At 40.5% G+C, this 15,110-nt stretch overlaps 1 protein-coding gene across 2 annotated transcripts; it reads left to right on the top strand.

Moving 5' to 3' along the window:
• Window positions 1–609: 609 nt before the first annotated feature.
• LOC108951336 (uncharacterized) lies at window positions 610–14,036 on the top strand. Of its 2 annotated transcripts, none has more exons than XM_065171179.1 (3): window positions 610–995; window positions 3,583–13,794; window positions 13,876–14,036. In XM_065171179.1, the coding sequence occupies exon 2, from the start codon at window positions 11,666–11,668 to the stop codon at window positions 12,617–12,619; it is 954 nt and encodes a 317-aa protein (XP_065027251.1). In that variant the 5' UTR covers window positions 610–995; window positions 3,583–11,665; the 3' UTR covers window positions 12,620–13,794; window positions 13,876–14,036. The 2 variants fall into 2 exon arrangements, with proteins under 2 accessions (XP_065027251.1, XP_065027250.1); XM_065171178.1 differs by having other exon boundaries at window positions 610–1,129.
• The last annotated feature ends 1,074 nt before the right edge of the window (window positions 14,037–15,110 follow it).

The raw sequence follows: 15,110 nt of genomic DNA, 5'->3' as shown, positions 1-15,110 counted from the left end.
CCAGGAATTATTTGTCCGTTTGTAGCTAAACGGCTCATCCATATGTCACGGCCTCAGGTATCTATCTTCCAGTCTGCGGTTTCATGTGCATGCAAGATAGTTAATTTGTTTTAACTTTTTAATAAAAGAAATATTTATTTTTAATACTCAAGTAGATGAGTTGCAATTAATTTTTTTTCCTGTCCTTTTTAGCAGATAACATACATGTTCGTTGATTCTGTGTAATAGGCTGCGAGTTGCTCCAGGGTTAAAATTGACAGGGACGAAATGGTATGAATCATCGTGAAGCACATTATAATTGTTTTAATATTCTCGCTGGATTACATTTCTGCTTTAATTGTTTTTAATATTTTGGTCTTAAATATCTTAAGATGTTTATATGTAATTCTAAATATTTTGTGGATATATATTTTATATCAAAATTTGAAAGGGTAAATAATGCTAATTCTAAACTTCAAAATGACAGAGATCTTAAACTTCTTTTTCTTAAGATGAGAATACGAATAGATAAACTAATCATGATTAATAATGTTTGTAATGGTCTCTTAAAAATGGTTTTGTGCATGGTTTAAAACGTCAAGAATTTGAGTCATATCGTAAGCATAAAAAAGCATCAAATGTGTATATTATGTAATGGTCGAGAAAAGATAATAATGTTTGAAACGTAATCTCAGCAAGTGGGTGAGTTAACCGTGATGACAAAAGCAACGTATATTTTTTTTTGTGTTGTGTGGGGTGTGGGGGTTGGTGGTGATGCGAGGCCCACGAAGAAGGATGGGTTCGATCCTGATCCCACCCCGCCGACACTCCAGTTCTGGAATTAGGGTTTGTCTTTTGCGGTGGGTCTTCCGCCCCTTGATCTAGGGTTTGGCTGCTTCCCCGCGCTTCGGTTTGAGGTTCGTTGATTGGATCGAGAATCGATGGTTCGCACTAAAGGAGGGATGCGAAACCACCCAAACTGGGGAAATAATTCAAGGCTACGTATGGGCTGGAAGGTGAGGAAACAAAACGGCCGGCCGCCGCTTCCGATGTTATAGCAGTACCTCCCCCCTCACTCTTCTGTCGATGTATCCGGCAGCGACGTCGGAGCCCCCCACCGACCCCACCCCTCTCTAATTCATTCTTAGAGGTGCTTCCTTTTTGCGGTTTCGCGTATCTGTTATTTGTATGCTGTATGGTGAACCGGTTTAAGTATATTATGATGTGGTGGTTGGATATTTTCTTTCTCCATTGGGTTGGATTTTTCGTTTTTGCTTTTTCATTTGCTTGGATATTTTATTTCTTTGTTTTTTTTTTTTATCGTGATGGATATTTTAAATGTGCGGTCTCGATTTTGGAATTGGTGTTGGTGCACCGTTGAAATTTCAACCAATGTCCTTAGTTCTTGCCATGCGGTGGGTCAGAGTGAATCACATCCTCGATAAATAATAGATAGATTTAGCAGCCTTGGCTTGAAGGATTTCTGGGGTTTGTATGGTTGTGTGCATTTTTACTATCAAAGTTAATGAGGTTACTTTCCAGTTGAGGGCAAACTCTCAAAGGTATATTGTAAACTCTGACAACTTGTTGTGCCAGAGCACAATAAGATTGGATGTTATTTTCTAATTCTGATGATGTGCAACGAAAATGTTGTGAACTAATGATATTTCAGTCGACCCAAACCCAATCACAATTAGAAAAACTCGTAATTGATTGAACAAGAGATGAATCAAAAGCAACAATACTTTCATAGGAAAATAGGATTGGATGTTATAAAATAAAGAAAGGAAAAAATGCTTCTGTCTTTTTTTTTTTTTTTCCTGGCCCTGGAGATTTGGGTATGCTCATTGTAGTTGCATAGCAGTATTGGAGAATTGAGTCTTTTGGCTGGACCTATAGGTTTCCCGGCAACCCTCTTTCTTGAAGATTTTGAAGGGTTGGATGTTGGAAGACTTGGTTAACATCACGCTAAGAGTTGGCTTTACATTGGTCTCAAATTATAGTGTATATTAATATAATTTAAAATGTTATGGATTTTTCATTCTATGGTATGAAGATATTATAAGTTTTAATTGTATCTACTAATGTGGAAATGCTGCATTATTGACTTGGATAATTTGGTTTTGACTTTGTTCTTGAGGTTATGCTGCAAATTTAAAGCCCCTTGGCTGGCCTTGACTTAAGATTTTAGATGGATAATTGGAAGAGTTTGGTGATTATTATTTTTTATTTGTTAGATAAAGAACAGTTGGTTCATGTCATATAATTGAGATTGATTTAAACTCAGACTTTTGCCTGATAGATCAGCTGAATAAGTTGGGGCTTTACTAAGTTGGTATTTTATATCCTAGTCAGGAGCCCTAATCAAAATTAGTCTCCATGGCTGACTGAATTTAGCAACAGATAATCACACAAATGTTTATTTCTGCCAACCTATTTTATTCTTCCTTCACAACCCATCTCTCTTATCCAACTCCTCCAAAACTTTCTTCTCCTCTTTTATTTTCTGATAACATTTGTAGCAGCTATCATCTGCTATAACCTGTATAACTTAAGTCAAAGTTGTGGCTCCAGGCCTACAGGAACAGCAAACTAGATTTGTCTGAGTTATTCCAGCAGATTTTACCACCTTCGAAACAAGGAGGTATTGTAGCATTTGAAATTAGATAGACTACATCAGTTTATTACAGGAGAAGCTAATCACATTACAACAAACTGTAATAAGAACAGAGAATCCATGATACATTTATAGAAAAACAAAGAACTTATGGGACTTTCACAGAGAAATACCTCCATAAGGAGGTATTGTCTTTCGATGTGTGTTCTATGCCCATCATATTTTTTTGAAATATAGAACAATAACAATGAGAGAAAGCATTTGGTATTAACTTATTTTATTCATAAAGTTCTTATCTTATGATTTTTTATATTTTAAATAGAAATTGTTTGCGAATTAGTTGTGCTCCTTTTGCTCAGCATGGTTTGGCGAGTATTCCTACAGCATACTTTAGCTCTTGAAACTTGGTATAAGCCATGCTTGAATGTTAATTTGCCTTTCAATTGGAGATCCATTAGAACGTAATTAATCTCAGATATTTGAGGTAAACAAAGGATTTTCACCATTCTAGGATCATCCAAAAACTTCTGTTCTGAGTATTGAGATATTGATCTGTCAGATCTATGCTATAAGGAACTTCTGTTTCAGCACTGGTTAGAGGGAACTATGCACAGTCCTATTTGGTTTTGTTTACAGGGGAATCACAACCAAACTGGTTAATTATGGTGTGTGAATTTTCAAACCATACCATTTTATTAAACCAAAATGTTGTATAGTCTGCTTCTTGATATGATTTATTCTTCCTAAAATTATGACATATAAAATCATATTTCAACTTAAATTATCTATTTTATGTGTTTTTTTATCTTGGTCTTGTGGAGTCATTATGAGAATAGTGTGGAAGATGCAAGAAGAGACTGGTTTTCTTGGTGCAAACCTGCTAGGGATGGGCCTGTTTTTTATTTACTCGATAATGGATAGGCACACATTTGTATTGTCATTTATGTCGGTGCATTGATCAACCTTCAACCTTTTTCTTTTCTCAGGAACAGTAGGAAGCAGTAAAGTAGCACTTTAACAAACCTCGACTAGAGATGCATGCAGCAGTCCAACCCGATGGACATTCACCAAAATATCAGAACAACCCTACAAGCATACAACACTTCAAATCTAGTTCAGACTGTGCGCTAAATAGTTGTACTTCATCTTTTCAGTCTAAGGGAAAGAAGAGCAACGATCTTGCTGCTTTTGCTGCCACCCTTGTCGCTCACCACCAGCCAAGCAATTCCCACAATTGCTCTTGACGTCGCCATCTCCACCGTCATCTTCTGCCGTAGATTGAATCAATCTACTGTCATCATCTCCAATTGCATCGAGATCTGGTATTCTCGTATCACTAATACCTTTTGCTGCTGTAATTTTTCATTCAAAATACCAAGAAGAAGTCTTTTTATCTATCCCGTGCTGCGAATTTCTTTCGCCATAAAAGTTATCATCTTTGCGAACGAAGGATTGCTGTAGAAAATTTTAACCGCATATTGTTGCCTTTAATCGGTCTATTTGCTATTTTTTTTGAACGAAATTTCTTATACACTTCATAGATCGTCTTGGCTTCCATCTGAGATTGATCTATTAAGGAATTCATCTCTAAAACATTCTTGTGTTGCTACAAATTTTCGTCACAAACCGTTGGAATTTTTCGACGAGAATTCTGCTATCGCAACTTGCACCGATTTCCTTGCTATTATACTGTCAAAATCTTCTTAATCAAATTTGTCATCATTGCTGTTATCTAAAACGAGATTTTGCTGTTAAATTCCCTCCTCAAATCACTCGATTTTTGTTGAAAATTTCGTCGTGAAACCGTTGTTTCTTCGACGACAATACTATTTTTACAAACCTTAATGCTCCTTTACTAATGCTGAAGGAGCATTAGTGAGTCCAAAAGGCATTACGATGAATTCATAATGGTCGTTATGTATGCAGAATGCAGTTTTTGGAATGTCATATTCACATACCCGAATTTGGTGGTAATCGGATCGGAGGTCTAACTTCGTGAAGACTCGAGCTCCTTTTAACTCATCAAGAAATTATCCACCACTGGTATTGGGTACTTGTCCTTGACGATGATGTCATTTAAAGCTCGGTAGTCGTTGCACATTTGCCAAGTTTCATCCTTCTTGCGTATAAGTAGCACCGGTGAGGAATAGGGGCTGCAACTTGGTCGAATCACCCCTGTTTCAAGCATCTCCTTTACAATCTTTTTAATTTCATCCTTTTGGAGGTGTGGATAACGGTACGACCGAGTGTTCGCTTCAATTTCTATTTTCTTCCCCTCTGGTTACTGTTGGAGATGCATAAAAAAGCCACAATTTACCTTGTGTAAAACTTTCTTCATTCGTTGGGTCTAAACGGTGGTTACGTTGCTTCCGCGCTTTCCGTGTACGATGATATGTTTGCCTTTGCAGTAGAATTTTATAATTAATTTGGAAAAGTTTCAAGAGACAACACCTAGCATCGTCAGCCATTCTATGCCAAGCATGGCCTCATAATCATCAATTGGTAGGAGGAAGAAGTCGGCGATAATTTCTTGGTCTTGCAGTAATAGTTTCACCTGCAGGCATCTTTGGTTGCACTTTAGGATTCTGTCGTCGGCGACCTTTACATCGAACTTGCTGCAACCTTCGATGTTGAGCGCCATCCGAGCAGCAACCTTACTGTTTAGGAAGTTATTAGTGATGCCCGTGTCGATGAGAACAGTGATCAGTTGTTGTTTGAGAAGGCCTCCAACTTTCATTGTTTGCGGGTTTGAGTAGCCGGCTAGCGCGTGTACCAAAAAGTCGATCGGTTGTGGCTCTTATTTCGCATCTTCTTCTTCATATTCAAGGCTCTCTTCTGAATGTTCAATGACCTCTTCTTCTACTGGTTCAATCACAAGAAGTTTCCCTTTTTTACAACGATGCTCGCGACTCCACGGCTCGTCGCAAAGCCAACATAACCCCTTCGCAAATCGCTCCCGAAGCTCTTGTCAACTTTTTTGGTGCAGAGGCTCGACTGACAGTAGGGGGGTTGAGGCTTCGGTATTGCTGATCGGGGAGCAACTGTAGTCCTCCTGGCTTCATGGTTCAATCGCTCCTCTTGAAGTCGTGCGAAAGAGATGGCTGCCATAAGCGTGTACGGTTGTCGTGCTTTAACTTCTCCCTGGATCTCTGGCTTCAAGCCCTCAATAAAGGTCCCCAATAGTTATTTTTCAGACCAATCATGAGTTTGATTAGATAACCTTTCAAACCTTGTTTGGTACTCTTAAATGGTGGAGGTTTGTCGGATCTTTGCTAGTTGTCCGTCAATGTTCTCGTAATCGGTTGGTCCTAAGCGGATCAGCAGTCCTTCTTTGAATTGTCGTCATGAGAGGACTCCATGAGTGTGTTCAAACCAGTCAAACCATTGTATGACATCCCCTTCAAGATGTATAGTCGTAATTTCCACCATTGATGCGTCTGCAGTTTTGTGGTACCGAAAATATCGCTTCGCGCGCGAGATCCAACCAATCGGGTCTCCACCCTCATGCGTGGATAGTAGGGATCGGTCACAGAGCCTCCCCTCTCTTGGAAGTCATCTCTTCGGTCAGAGCTCTCTCCTTGATGTGATTTCTTCGGGCTCGGTGGTCGGCCTAAACTGAGTTTGGTAAAGAGAGTCTGAATCTTATCCTTCATTCGCGTCTCGAAGGCTTCGAATTTAGCATTGATTGCCTCCTTAGATGCCATAGTATATGCCTCCAAACCTGTAATGTTAAGATCTCTCTTTTGTTGTCGGGTTAAAGGCATGTATCAGTTAAGAGAAGTGGTGGCCGAAAGGGTTGGTGGATTGGTGTATGTTGGCTCTGGTTTAGGCTTGTTTTGTGGCTGTTTTGTAAGAGCAAAATTGTCGTCGAAGAAACAGTGGTTTCACGACGAAATTTCCAGCAAAAACTGAGAGATTTGAGGAGGGAATTTGACAGCAAAATCTCGGTTTAGATAACAGTAATGGTGACAAATTTGATTAAGAAGATTTCGGTAGTATAACAGCAAGGAAATCGGTGCAAATTGCGATAGCAGAATTCTCGTCGAAAAATTCCAGTGGTTTACGACAAAAATTTACAAAAACACAAGAACGTTTTAGAGATGAATTCCTCAATAGATCAATCTCAGATGGAAGCCAAGACGATCTATGAAGCATATAAGAAATTTCGTTAAAAAGGGATAGCTAATTGATCGATTAAAGGCAACAATATGCTGTTGAAATTTTCTACAGCAATCCTTCGTTCGCAAAGATGATAACTTTTACGGCGAAAGGAATTTGCAGCACGGGATAGATAAAAAGACTTCTTCTTGGTATTTTGAATGGAAAATTACAGCAGCAAAAGGTATTGCTGATAGGAGAATACCAGATCTCTTGATGCAATTGGAGGTGACGGTAGTAGATTGATTTGATCTACGACAGAAGATAACTGTGGAGATGGCGATGCTAAGAGCAATTGTAGGAATTTCTTGGTTGGTGGTGGGCGGCAAGGGTGGCAGCAAAAGCAGCAAGATCGCTGGTTTGATACTAGATAATAGAATCCCCTAAGCAGCAAAAATGGCCATCTCCCTTCCTACCATCGGCTTCCTCGAGGACATTAGGGAGGAATGAAAGAAGGATCCAGAGATTAACAACATCATAAAAAAATTGGAGGAGGATCCAAGCGCAATAGGAGGATCCAAGCGTAATAGCCCACTACACTTGGGATTCGAGGGATTTACGCTACAAAGGTCGCATTGTGCTTATACCCGACTCCCCTTGCATCAAAATCATCATGCTCAAAATTCACTTCACACCTTCAGTAGGGCACTCCAGATTTCTGAGAACCTACAAAAGAGTGAAGCAAAATTTTTATTGGAGAGGGATGAAAAAAATTATTTCTGAATATGTGGCACAATGTGATGTATGCCAACAACAAAAGGGTGAAACAATGGCGAGTCTAGGGAAGCGACAACCACTACCCATACTGGACTCGGTGTAGACTGACATCTCTATGGACTTCATCGAAGGGCTGCCACATTCCAAAAGTAAAAGCACAATCCTCGTGGTGGTTGATCGACTTACGAAATATGCTCATTTTTGTGCTATGCGAAATCCCTACACTGCTGTTAGTATTGCTCAGATTTTCATAGAAAATATTATTAAACTGCATGGGATGCCAAGGTCCATTGTAAGTGATTGTGACAGGATCTTCACTGGTAAATTTTGGATCGAGTTATTTCAGTTACAGGGCACCAAACTCAAGATGAGCACAGCATATCATCCACAAACTGACGGTCAAACAGAGGTGGTGAACAGGTGTTTAAAGACGTACCTTCGGTGTTTCTCTAGTGACCAACCAAAGGAGTGGGCGAAATGGCTTCCCTAGGTCGAATGGTGGTATAATACTACATATCATTCATCTATAAAATGTGCCCCATATGAAGCACTGTATGGTCGGTCGGCCTCTGTAATTCCAAAGTATGTAATTGGCTCGGCTAAGATAGATCAGGTCGACGGTCGACCAAGATTTAATTGACAGGGACAAACTTATACAGCTGCTAATGGATAATCTCTCTACCGCTCAAGACAGAATGAAGCAGTAAGCCGACACACGACGAAGCGAAAGAGAATTTTCAGTAGGAGATTGGGTTTATCTTCGCCTACAACCATACAAGCAATTCTTCATCAACACACGAGCCTCCGTGAAGCTATCCCCACGTTTTTATGGGCCCTATCAAATCACAGAGCGTATTGGAGTTGTGGCGTACAAACTTAAATTGCTTGAGGATGCCAAAATTCACCTTGTCTTCCATGTGTTATGCCTGAAGCCCAAGTTGGGAGAACACGAGTCACCCCAGATCCAACTGCCCAACACCACAAGCTATCGTCGACCGTAGAATCATGATGCGTCGTCGACGTCCCACTACTGAAGTACTAGTGCATTGGAATAATTTACCACTCGAAGACGCCACATGGGAATCATATGAGGAGCTGAAGACCCTAGCCCTAGGGGCTACTTCCTAAGTGAGTTACCCCTTTTGTCCTCAACCCTAGCCGACCGACCTAGTAAAAAAGGGGGTCACCACAAGATCGACACAGAGACTGTAAAATAAGATCTTGGTACTGAACCTATCCAGTGAGAGAATTCTGCGAAGCCTGATGATGGCAATTATGATACCTTTATGTTTGAAATCATAAAGGGAGAAGTTGTCAAAATAACAGATAAAGGGAGATTGTAAGCACTAAAGGGGTTGAGAAGTTAGTGAATGTCAACATGATAGAACTGAGAAAAAAAATAGATTTGCCTGGTATAATAATGCTTGTAGATGTCATTGGAGCTATTGATAAATATGATTGCCTTGATAGGTTTGTGCAGCTTAGGGGAGTGCCTGTGTTGGATGATTGGCTCCAGGAAGTGCGTAAAGGAAAGACTGGTGATGGCTTTAGTTTCAAAGAAAGTGACAAAGTAGTTGAAGATTTTCTTGTCTTTGCTTTGTGCATTGGAAAAGTTGCCTGTAAACCTCAACGCACTGCAGACTTGTAACACCAGTGAGTTGGTGACTAATTTGCGCATTCATACAAATTTAGAGATCTAGAAAAAGTTAAAAATCTTGTTGACACCTGGAAGAAACGTGTTAATGATGAAATGTCAAAAATCTAATATGCAAATTATGTTCCATCTAGCCAGCCAGTTCCATTGCTGGTCAAGTGAGGTTATTCTAATGTTACTCATGACGGAAATAAACACACTGGATCAATTGAGGTGTCTGCCAAAATGACTGTCACGTGAATGTCAACATGCGAAGCTCTGCCTAGCAAGCCTAGAGCTTCAGATCATAGTATTTAATCAACTTTGCCTCCATCCAGTGTAGTTACTTCAAGGGATTTACATTGCAAAATGGTTGCTACTAATGGGGGTTTAGAGTTGCCACCTATAGCTGTTGAGGAGAGGAGTAGTGGCTTCAATCAGTCTCAGAACAACAGCCAATCTTTTTCTGGTAATCAAGCAAAAACAATGGTTTCTTCATGGAAGGAAGAACAGTGATTGAAAAAGGCGCTCGGGCGAGGCGAGGTGAGGCCCGAGCGCCTCGCTAATCTCCCAGGCGGCGCGCTTTGGGCGAGCGCCTGGGTAAACCAAGGCGACCGAACCAGGATTTTAGGTCTGGTTCGTTCCTGGTTCAGTTGGTTAGTTGGTTCAATCGAACCAACTAAACCGATATAACCCTTACCCAACCCTAACCCGCTACCGCTGCCACTCCCGATCCCGATCCCGATCTCGATCTCGCTGCTCACCGCTGTCGCTGCTCGTAAACGCTGCCGTTGTCGCCGCTCGCCGCTGTCGCTGCTCGCAAACGCTGCCTCTCTCGTCGCTCGCGCCTCCCGCTGCTCGTTGTTCCTGTCGCCGCTTGCTGCTGTCGCTACTCGCAAACGCTGCCTCTGTCGCCGCTCGCGCCTCCCGCTGCTCGCCGCTCCTGCTCCCGCTGCCGCTGCTCGCCGCTGTCGCCGCTCGCGCCTCCCGCTGCTCGTCGCTCCTGCTCCCTTTCCCGCTGCCGCTACCGTTGCTCGTCGCTGGCCGCTGTCGCTATCGCCGCTCGCCGCTGCTTCCTCGTTTCTCAATCAGCAGGCTCAGTATACAGTATACTATTAATATTAAGTTTATTTGAAATTATTAATTTTCAATACTGTTAATAGATTTTCTTAATTTAATAGCATATTTTTATTTAAAATTTTAAATAATTATATTTATCAATTATATTATATATTTTTATATTTTAGCCCCTCGCTTCGCTCGGGCGTTTTTGGACCTTGGCGCCTTTTGACGCCTAGCGCTTTTTAAATCGCTGAGGAAGAAGCAAGGAGCTGAACAGCTGGGTCAATGAAAACTAGCAAGCTAGCTGGTTGTTCATCTTGCCCCTAAAGGTCAAGCAATGGTCTAGGAACAAGTATATCTGGAATTCAAAAGGAAAGTCATTCAAGTAGGATTAAATCTGCCAGCAAGGCTATGGCATTGGAAAAAGGATCACAATCTGCACAGATATGTGAAAAGCCACTCGATATTTCTATTGATGATCATGGAAATAACAACACGCTGATTAGGAGGTTTCCTAACCCTGGCAGAAGCCTTGGACATAGTGCCAGTGGTGGCTCTTCTGAGGGCCCATTGGTTATGGGTATTATATCATCGTCTCCTGATATTCCAGATAAACAAGACCATACACGAAGAAGTGATGTTTCTGGGTCTCATGCAACTACAGACAGTAATACAGTGTCATGGCATGGCAATGATGTTAAAGAAGGGTTACTTGGAGCTGAAGGTGTTAGATTGCCAACAGCTATACTTGATGAAGAACACGGCAGAGTTGATGAGGAAACTAATAAGGTTCCAGAACCTATTAGAACTGTCTGTTCATTGTCAGGGAATGAAAATGAAGTTTCCTTGATTGAACTGAGAACAAGAAATTCTTTTAGTTCTATTCATGCATTGATGGAAAGCTGTGCCAGGTGCTCTGAATCTAGCACTCCTTTGGCTGTTGGGGTTGATATGGGGATGAATTTACCTGCTACTGTAGCAGCCAGGGAAATTTCCAAGTCTGTTATATGTCTCACTGAGTCACCTGAAAGTTCACCTGCAATAGAAGATATTTGTACTGGAAATAGTGAGTCCAAATTGAGGCTATCATGTGATAGTGATATATTTCAAAGAAACAACCATCATGATGAAGCTGCTGATGCCAATTCTGAGAAGCAAGGGAGGAGTTTTGGTTCTGTGCTAGCTAGAGATCCATGACAAGACGTAGGGGCCAGCTTTACAGGTGACAGCAGAAATGCTATGCAATTGCAGGAAAATAAATCCACTGGTGATCCAACAACACAATCTACTACTTCATGTGTGAGTTCTCATAAAATTGGAGATTCCTGTATCATTGTTGAGGTAAAGCCTGGGGAAGAAAAAGAAGATAGATGTTCTTCTGTGTGTAGACCAGCAGAAGTGGAGGGACATAATGGTGGTGGAGCCACTCCACTTGAGGATACTAGAGGACATGTTTCAGCATTAGCACTGATGGTAAGCCTAATTTGACAAGCCCATCAATGGATAGGAACAAATCCTTCGAGTGTGATCATGAAGAAATTGGAGATGGAAGTATATGCACTTCTAACATCAAAATAGGTGATGGATCTGATTGCAATGCTGCTTCGGGTAGAAAATTACAGAAGCTGCTTGTTGAGGATCCTATGTCAGGTCCTGTAGTTAAGGAAGAACTAGGTAGTGCTAGTGCAACTGACCAGCAGCAGCTACCATCATTAGATGCTGTAGATGAAAGTGTTGTTGCTGTTGTCTCATTGGCTGCTGATAATGTTCCATCTCCTAAAGCTGTTGATGAGTCTATGACTAGTAAGTCTGAGAACTCTGGAATTGGTTACTTCAAATTGGGGGATGAAACAAAAGAGAAAAACAGTATTTCTACTTCTAGCATTGATGAACTAGTTAGATCAGCGATGGTCTCTCTTGTCACTGCTGAGATTGCTAGTGAGGTAAAAGAGGTTCATGAGAGTTATCCAGTTGGGTCCAAAGGTCAAGAACCACCTTCTACTTCTATGATCAAAGAAATTGAGAATTGTGAAAAAACTATTGGCTTTAACTTTAAGACATCTGGGTTCAACGCAGATAGAAGGGGCGAGCTTGCATCATCTACAGAGTCATGCTCATCGGGTGTTTCTGCTGAGCCAGATGTTATCAGTAAGCTTGAATTTGATTTGAATGAGGGCATTTCTGGTGTTGATGCCAATGAAGGAGAGCCAGCTATCTCAACTGCAATAATATGCTCATCTGTAATTCGTTTGCTTAGTCTATCTCCCTTTGCAAATCCAATGTCGAATGGTTTTTTGCCTGCTTCAATAACAGTAGCTGCACCAGGAAAAGTACCGTTTATGCCACCTGAAAATTTGTTGAAGGCTAAGGATGAGACTGGATGGAAAGTCTCAGCAGCCACTTGTGCATTTTGGTCAGCAGAACCACGAAACATTTCTAGAGATGCCACCTAATAGTTCGCATATGCCACCATCTTATTTTGCCAGAAAGCAAGGCCATCCTCTGCTAGACATTGATCTGAATGTAGCTGGTGAGGGAGTTCTTGAAGACATGGCCTCTGAGAGTACTTCTCAGACTACAGTGTCCATTTCAGGGACTGTTAGTACTCATCATGCACCATCAAGAATTGCTGGGGGAGTTGATCTTGATTTAAATAGAGTTGATGATGGTCTGGGACTCTGGAAAATGGACAGCTCTTGACAAGCAGTAGCCATAGATTAGAGGCACCAATTTTGCCTACTCAACTTGCATCTGGAGCATTTCCTGGTGGAGAGGCAAGTGTGCTAAGGAACTTTGATCTGAATGACCGACCAGGTGCTGATGAAGTTGGTTTAGGACCAACACCAAGGAGCCAAAAAACAGAAACTACAAGTGATGTGCCATTTTTTGCTCCACTTGCAGATATAACAAATAATCTTTCATGGATCTGTCCTACCTCTTTTCCAGCTGTTGCTACATAATCTTTACTGCCTGATAGAGTGTAGCAGTTTAATCCATTAGTTGCAATTCCAGTGCCTCAGAGGATTTTGTCAGTAACTGGTGGTGGCAACTCCTTGAATGATGATTATAGAGGCTCTGCACTTTCATCATCACCAGCCATGACATTTGCTTCTGTGACATCACTTTCTTATGCAAGATTGCCCTTTGCTTCTGGTTATTCAATCAGCTCAACCTCTTTCTCAGGTTGTTCAACGTCCTATGTTGATTCTTCATCAGCTGGTGGTTCATTCTCTGCTTTTCCTTCACTGCTTGTCAGACTTCCTAGTGCTGTATTATCTCATTATCCAAGGGTTGCCTAATAAGCTTTCCAGATGGTAGTACTAGTACTGTGTCTGACAACATTCTGAAATGGAGCAGACATGGGTTCGATCTCAATACAGGTCCAGGTATTGGAGATTTGGAGGCAAAAGATGAGAAACTATCTTCAGCATCAAGACAACTGCTAGTTGCCACTTCGGAAGTATTCATGGACGAACAGGCAAGAACTTATGGTTTTCCAGGTGTAAGTTCGAAGTGGAAGGAAGCTGAAGGGAGTTGCCATGCAGAGAAATATACAGACAGATCTGTTAAGCAACTTCCATGGAAGTAGGGAGATTATTGAACACAGCAACTGCAGCTTCCATATCTGGTAAGCTATCAATCTATATACTCTTTGTTGGCTCTGAAAATTGGACAGTTGATATAAAACATATCATAATTTATTATGCAGGCACGATCTTGTGTGGAATTTCTTTCTTACTAGTTTATACACAAGCAACAATCACAAACATACTAGTGTTTGCCTTGATGTCTGAAACTCTCAAAGGGGATCCGAACCATTTCTGTAATTCATGTCAATGTTTAGATATGATTCACTCCAATCATTTCACATTTCACAACTTGCTTTTTTTAGCATTTAGGGTTTTCAGTGTAAGTTTGCTGCCTTTTCTAATTGAAATTATATATATTTCAGGCCTTCAAAGTTGGATGGTAAGTGATATCATTTGAATATTCCAGTTTTTCATTCTCTAATCTTTTTCTTTTATGCCACTGCAAGTGTGTTTTTGGATTGTTCAGAGGCATTGTTATCATATTTTTCACTTGTCTAGTTCCTGCAGATTACCAACTGTATGTACTTCAGAATGCACTTAATATTTTGCAGCTCAGTTATGAACTTCTGGTTGTCTGTATTTATTTCCTTAAATTGTATCTTTGTCAAATTTTGTCTGTTAAATCTGTCTTAGATGAATCGATCTGACATATAACTTTGGAGTCAAAATAGCAACATGTTTGTTGATTTCTTGTCTTTTTTTCTAAGGGCAGATGTGAATGAGGATTTAGTTTCATTGGTTTCAACTTTTGTAATGATTGATAATGGTGACATTTGCCAATCCATGGCTTGTTGGACAAAGCACATCTCAAGCTTCTTTTGATTCCTAGAGGGGGATGACTTGTAGATAATATCAATGTGTTAAACTCATTCAGATTTTAGTTTGTTCTTTTTTCTTGTTGGTTGTGTTGCTTACATGATTTTGTCGATTCCAGACTACTCTAACAATTGAACATGGAAATATGTGTGTTGAGCATTCTGCATAGGGGCATCATGACCTGGTTTCCATGGAAATATGTGCTATTTAATTTTTATTGGATTCATTATTTTTCTTGTTATGATTTTTCAAGTAATAAGTTCTTATTATGTCTTATGGCATGGGCAAGTGAAATTCAAAGTTAACATCCTGGTTTCTACGAAAGCATATTTTTATTTTTCTACTTCTAGATGAATCTATTTGATGTCATGAACTTATCTTTGTTATTCTTGTTGGCAAAACTTATGTTGTGAAATTAAGATGTAAGTTCAACTTGGTACCTGATTATAGTCATCAATTTTAGTGTTTGCAAATTGATGCTAGCTGGTTGATCAAACAGATGTTTGTAGTACATGTTCATCAGAAAGAAGAGCCTCAA

This window comes from Musa acuminata, chromosome BXJ3-10 (assembly GCF_036884655.1).
Source record: "Musa acuminata AAA Group cultivar baxijiao chromosome BXJ3-10, Cavendish_Baxijiao_AAA, whole genome shotgun sequence".
Classification (NCBI taxonomy): Eukaryota; Viridiplantae; Streptophyta; class Magnoliopsida; order Zingiberales; family Musaceae; genus Musa; species Musa acuminata.
Note: the sequence above shows the minus strand (reverse complement) of the source record. Positions and strands in the feature narration are given on the sequence as shown.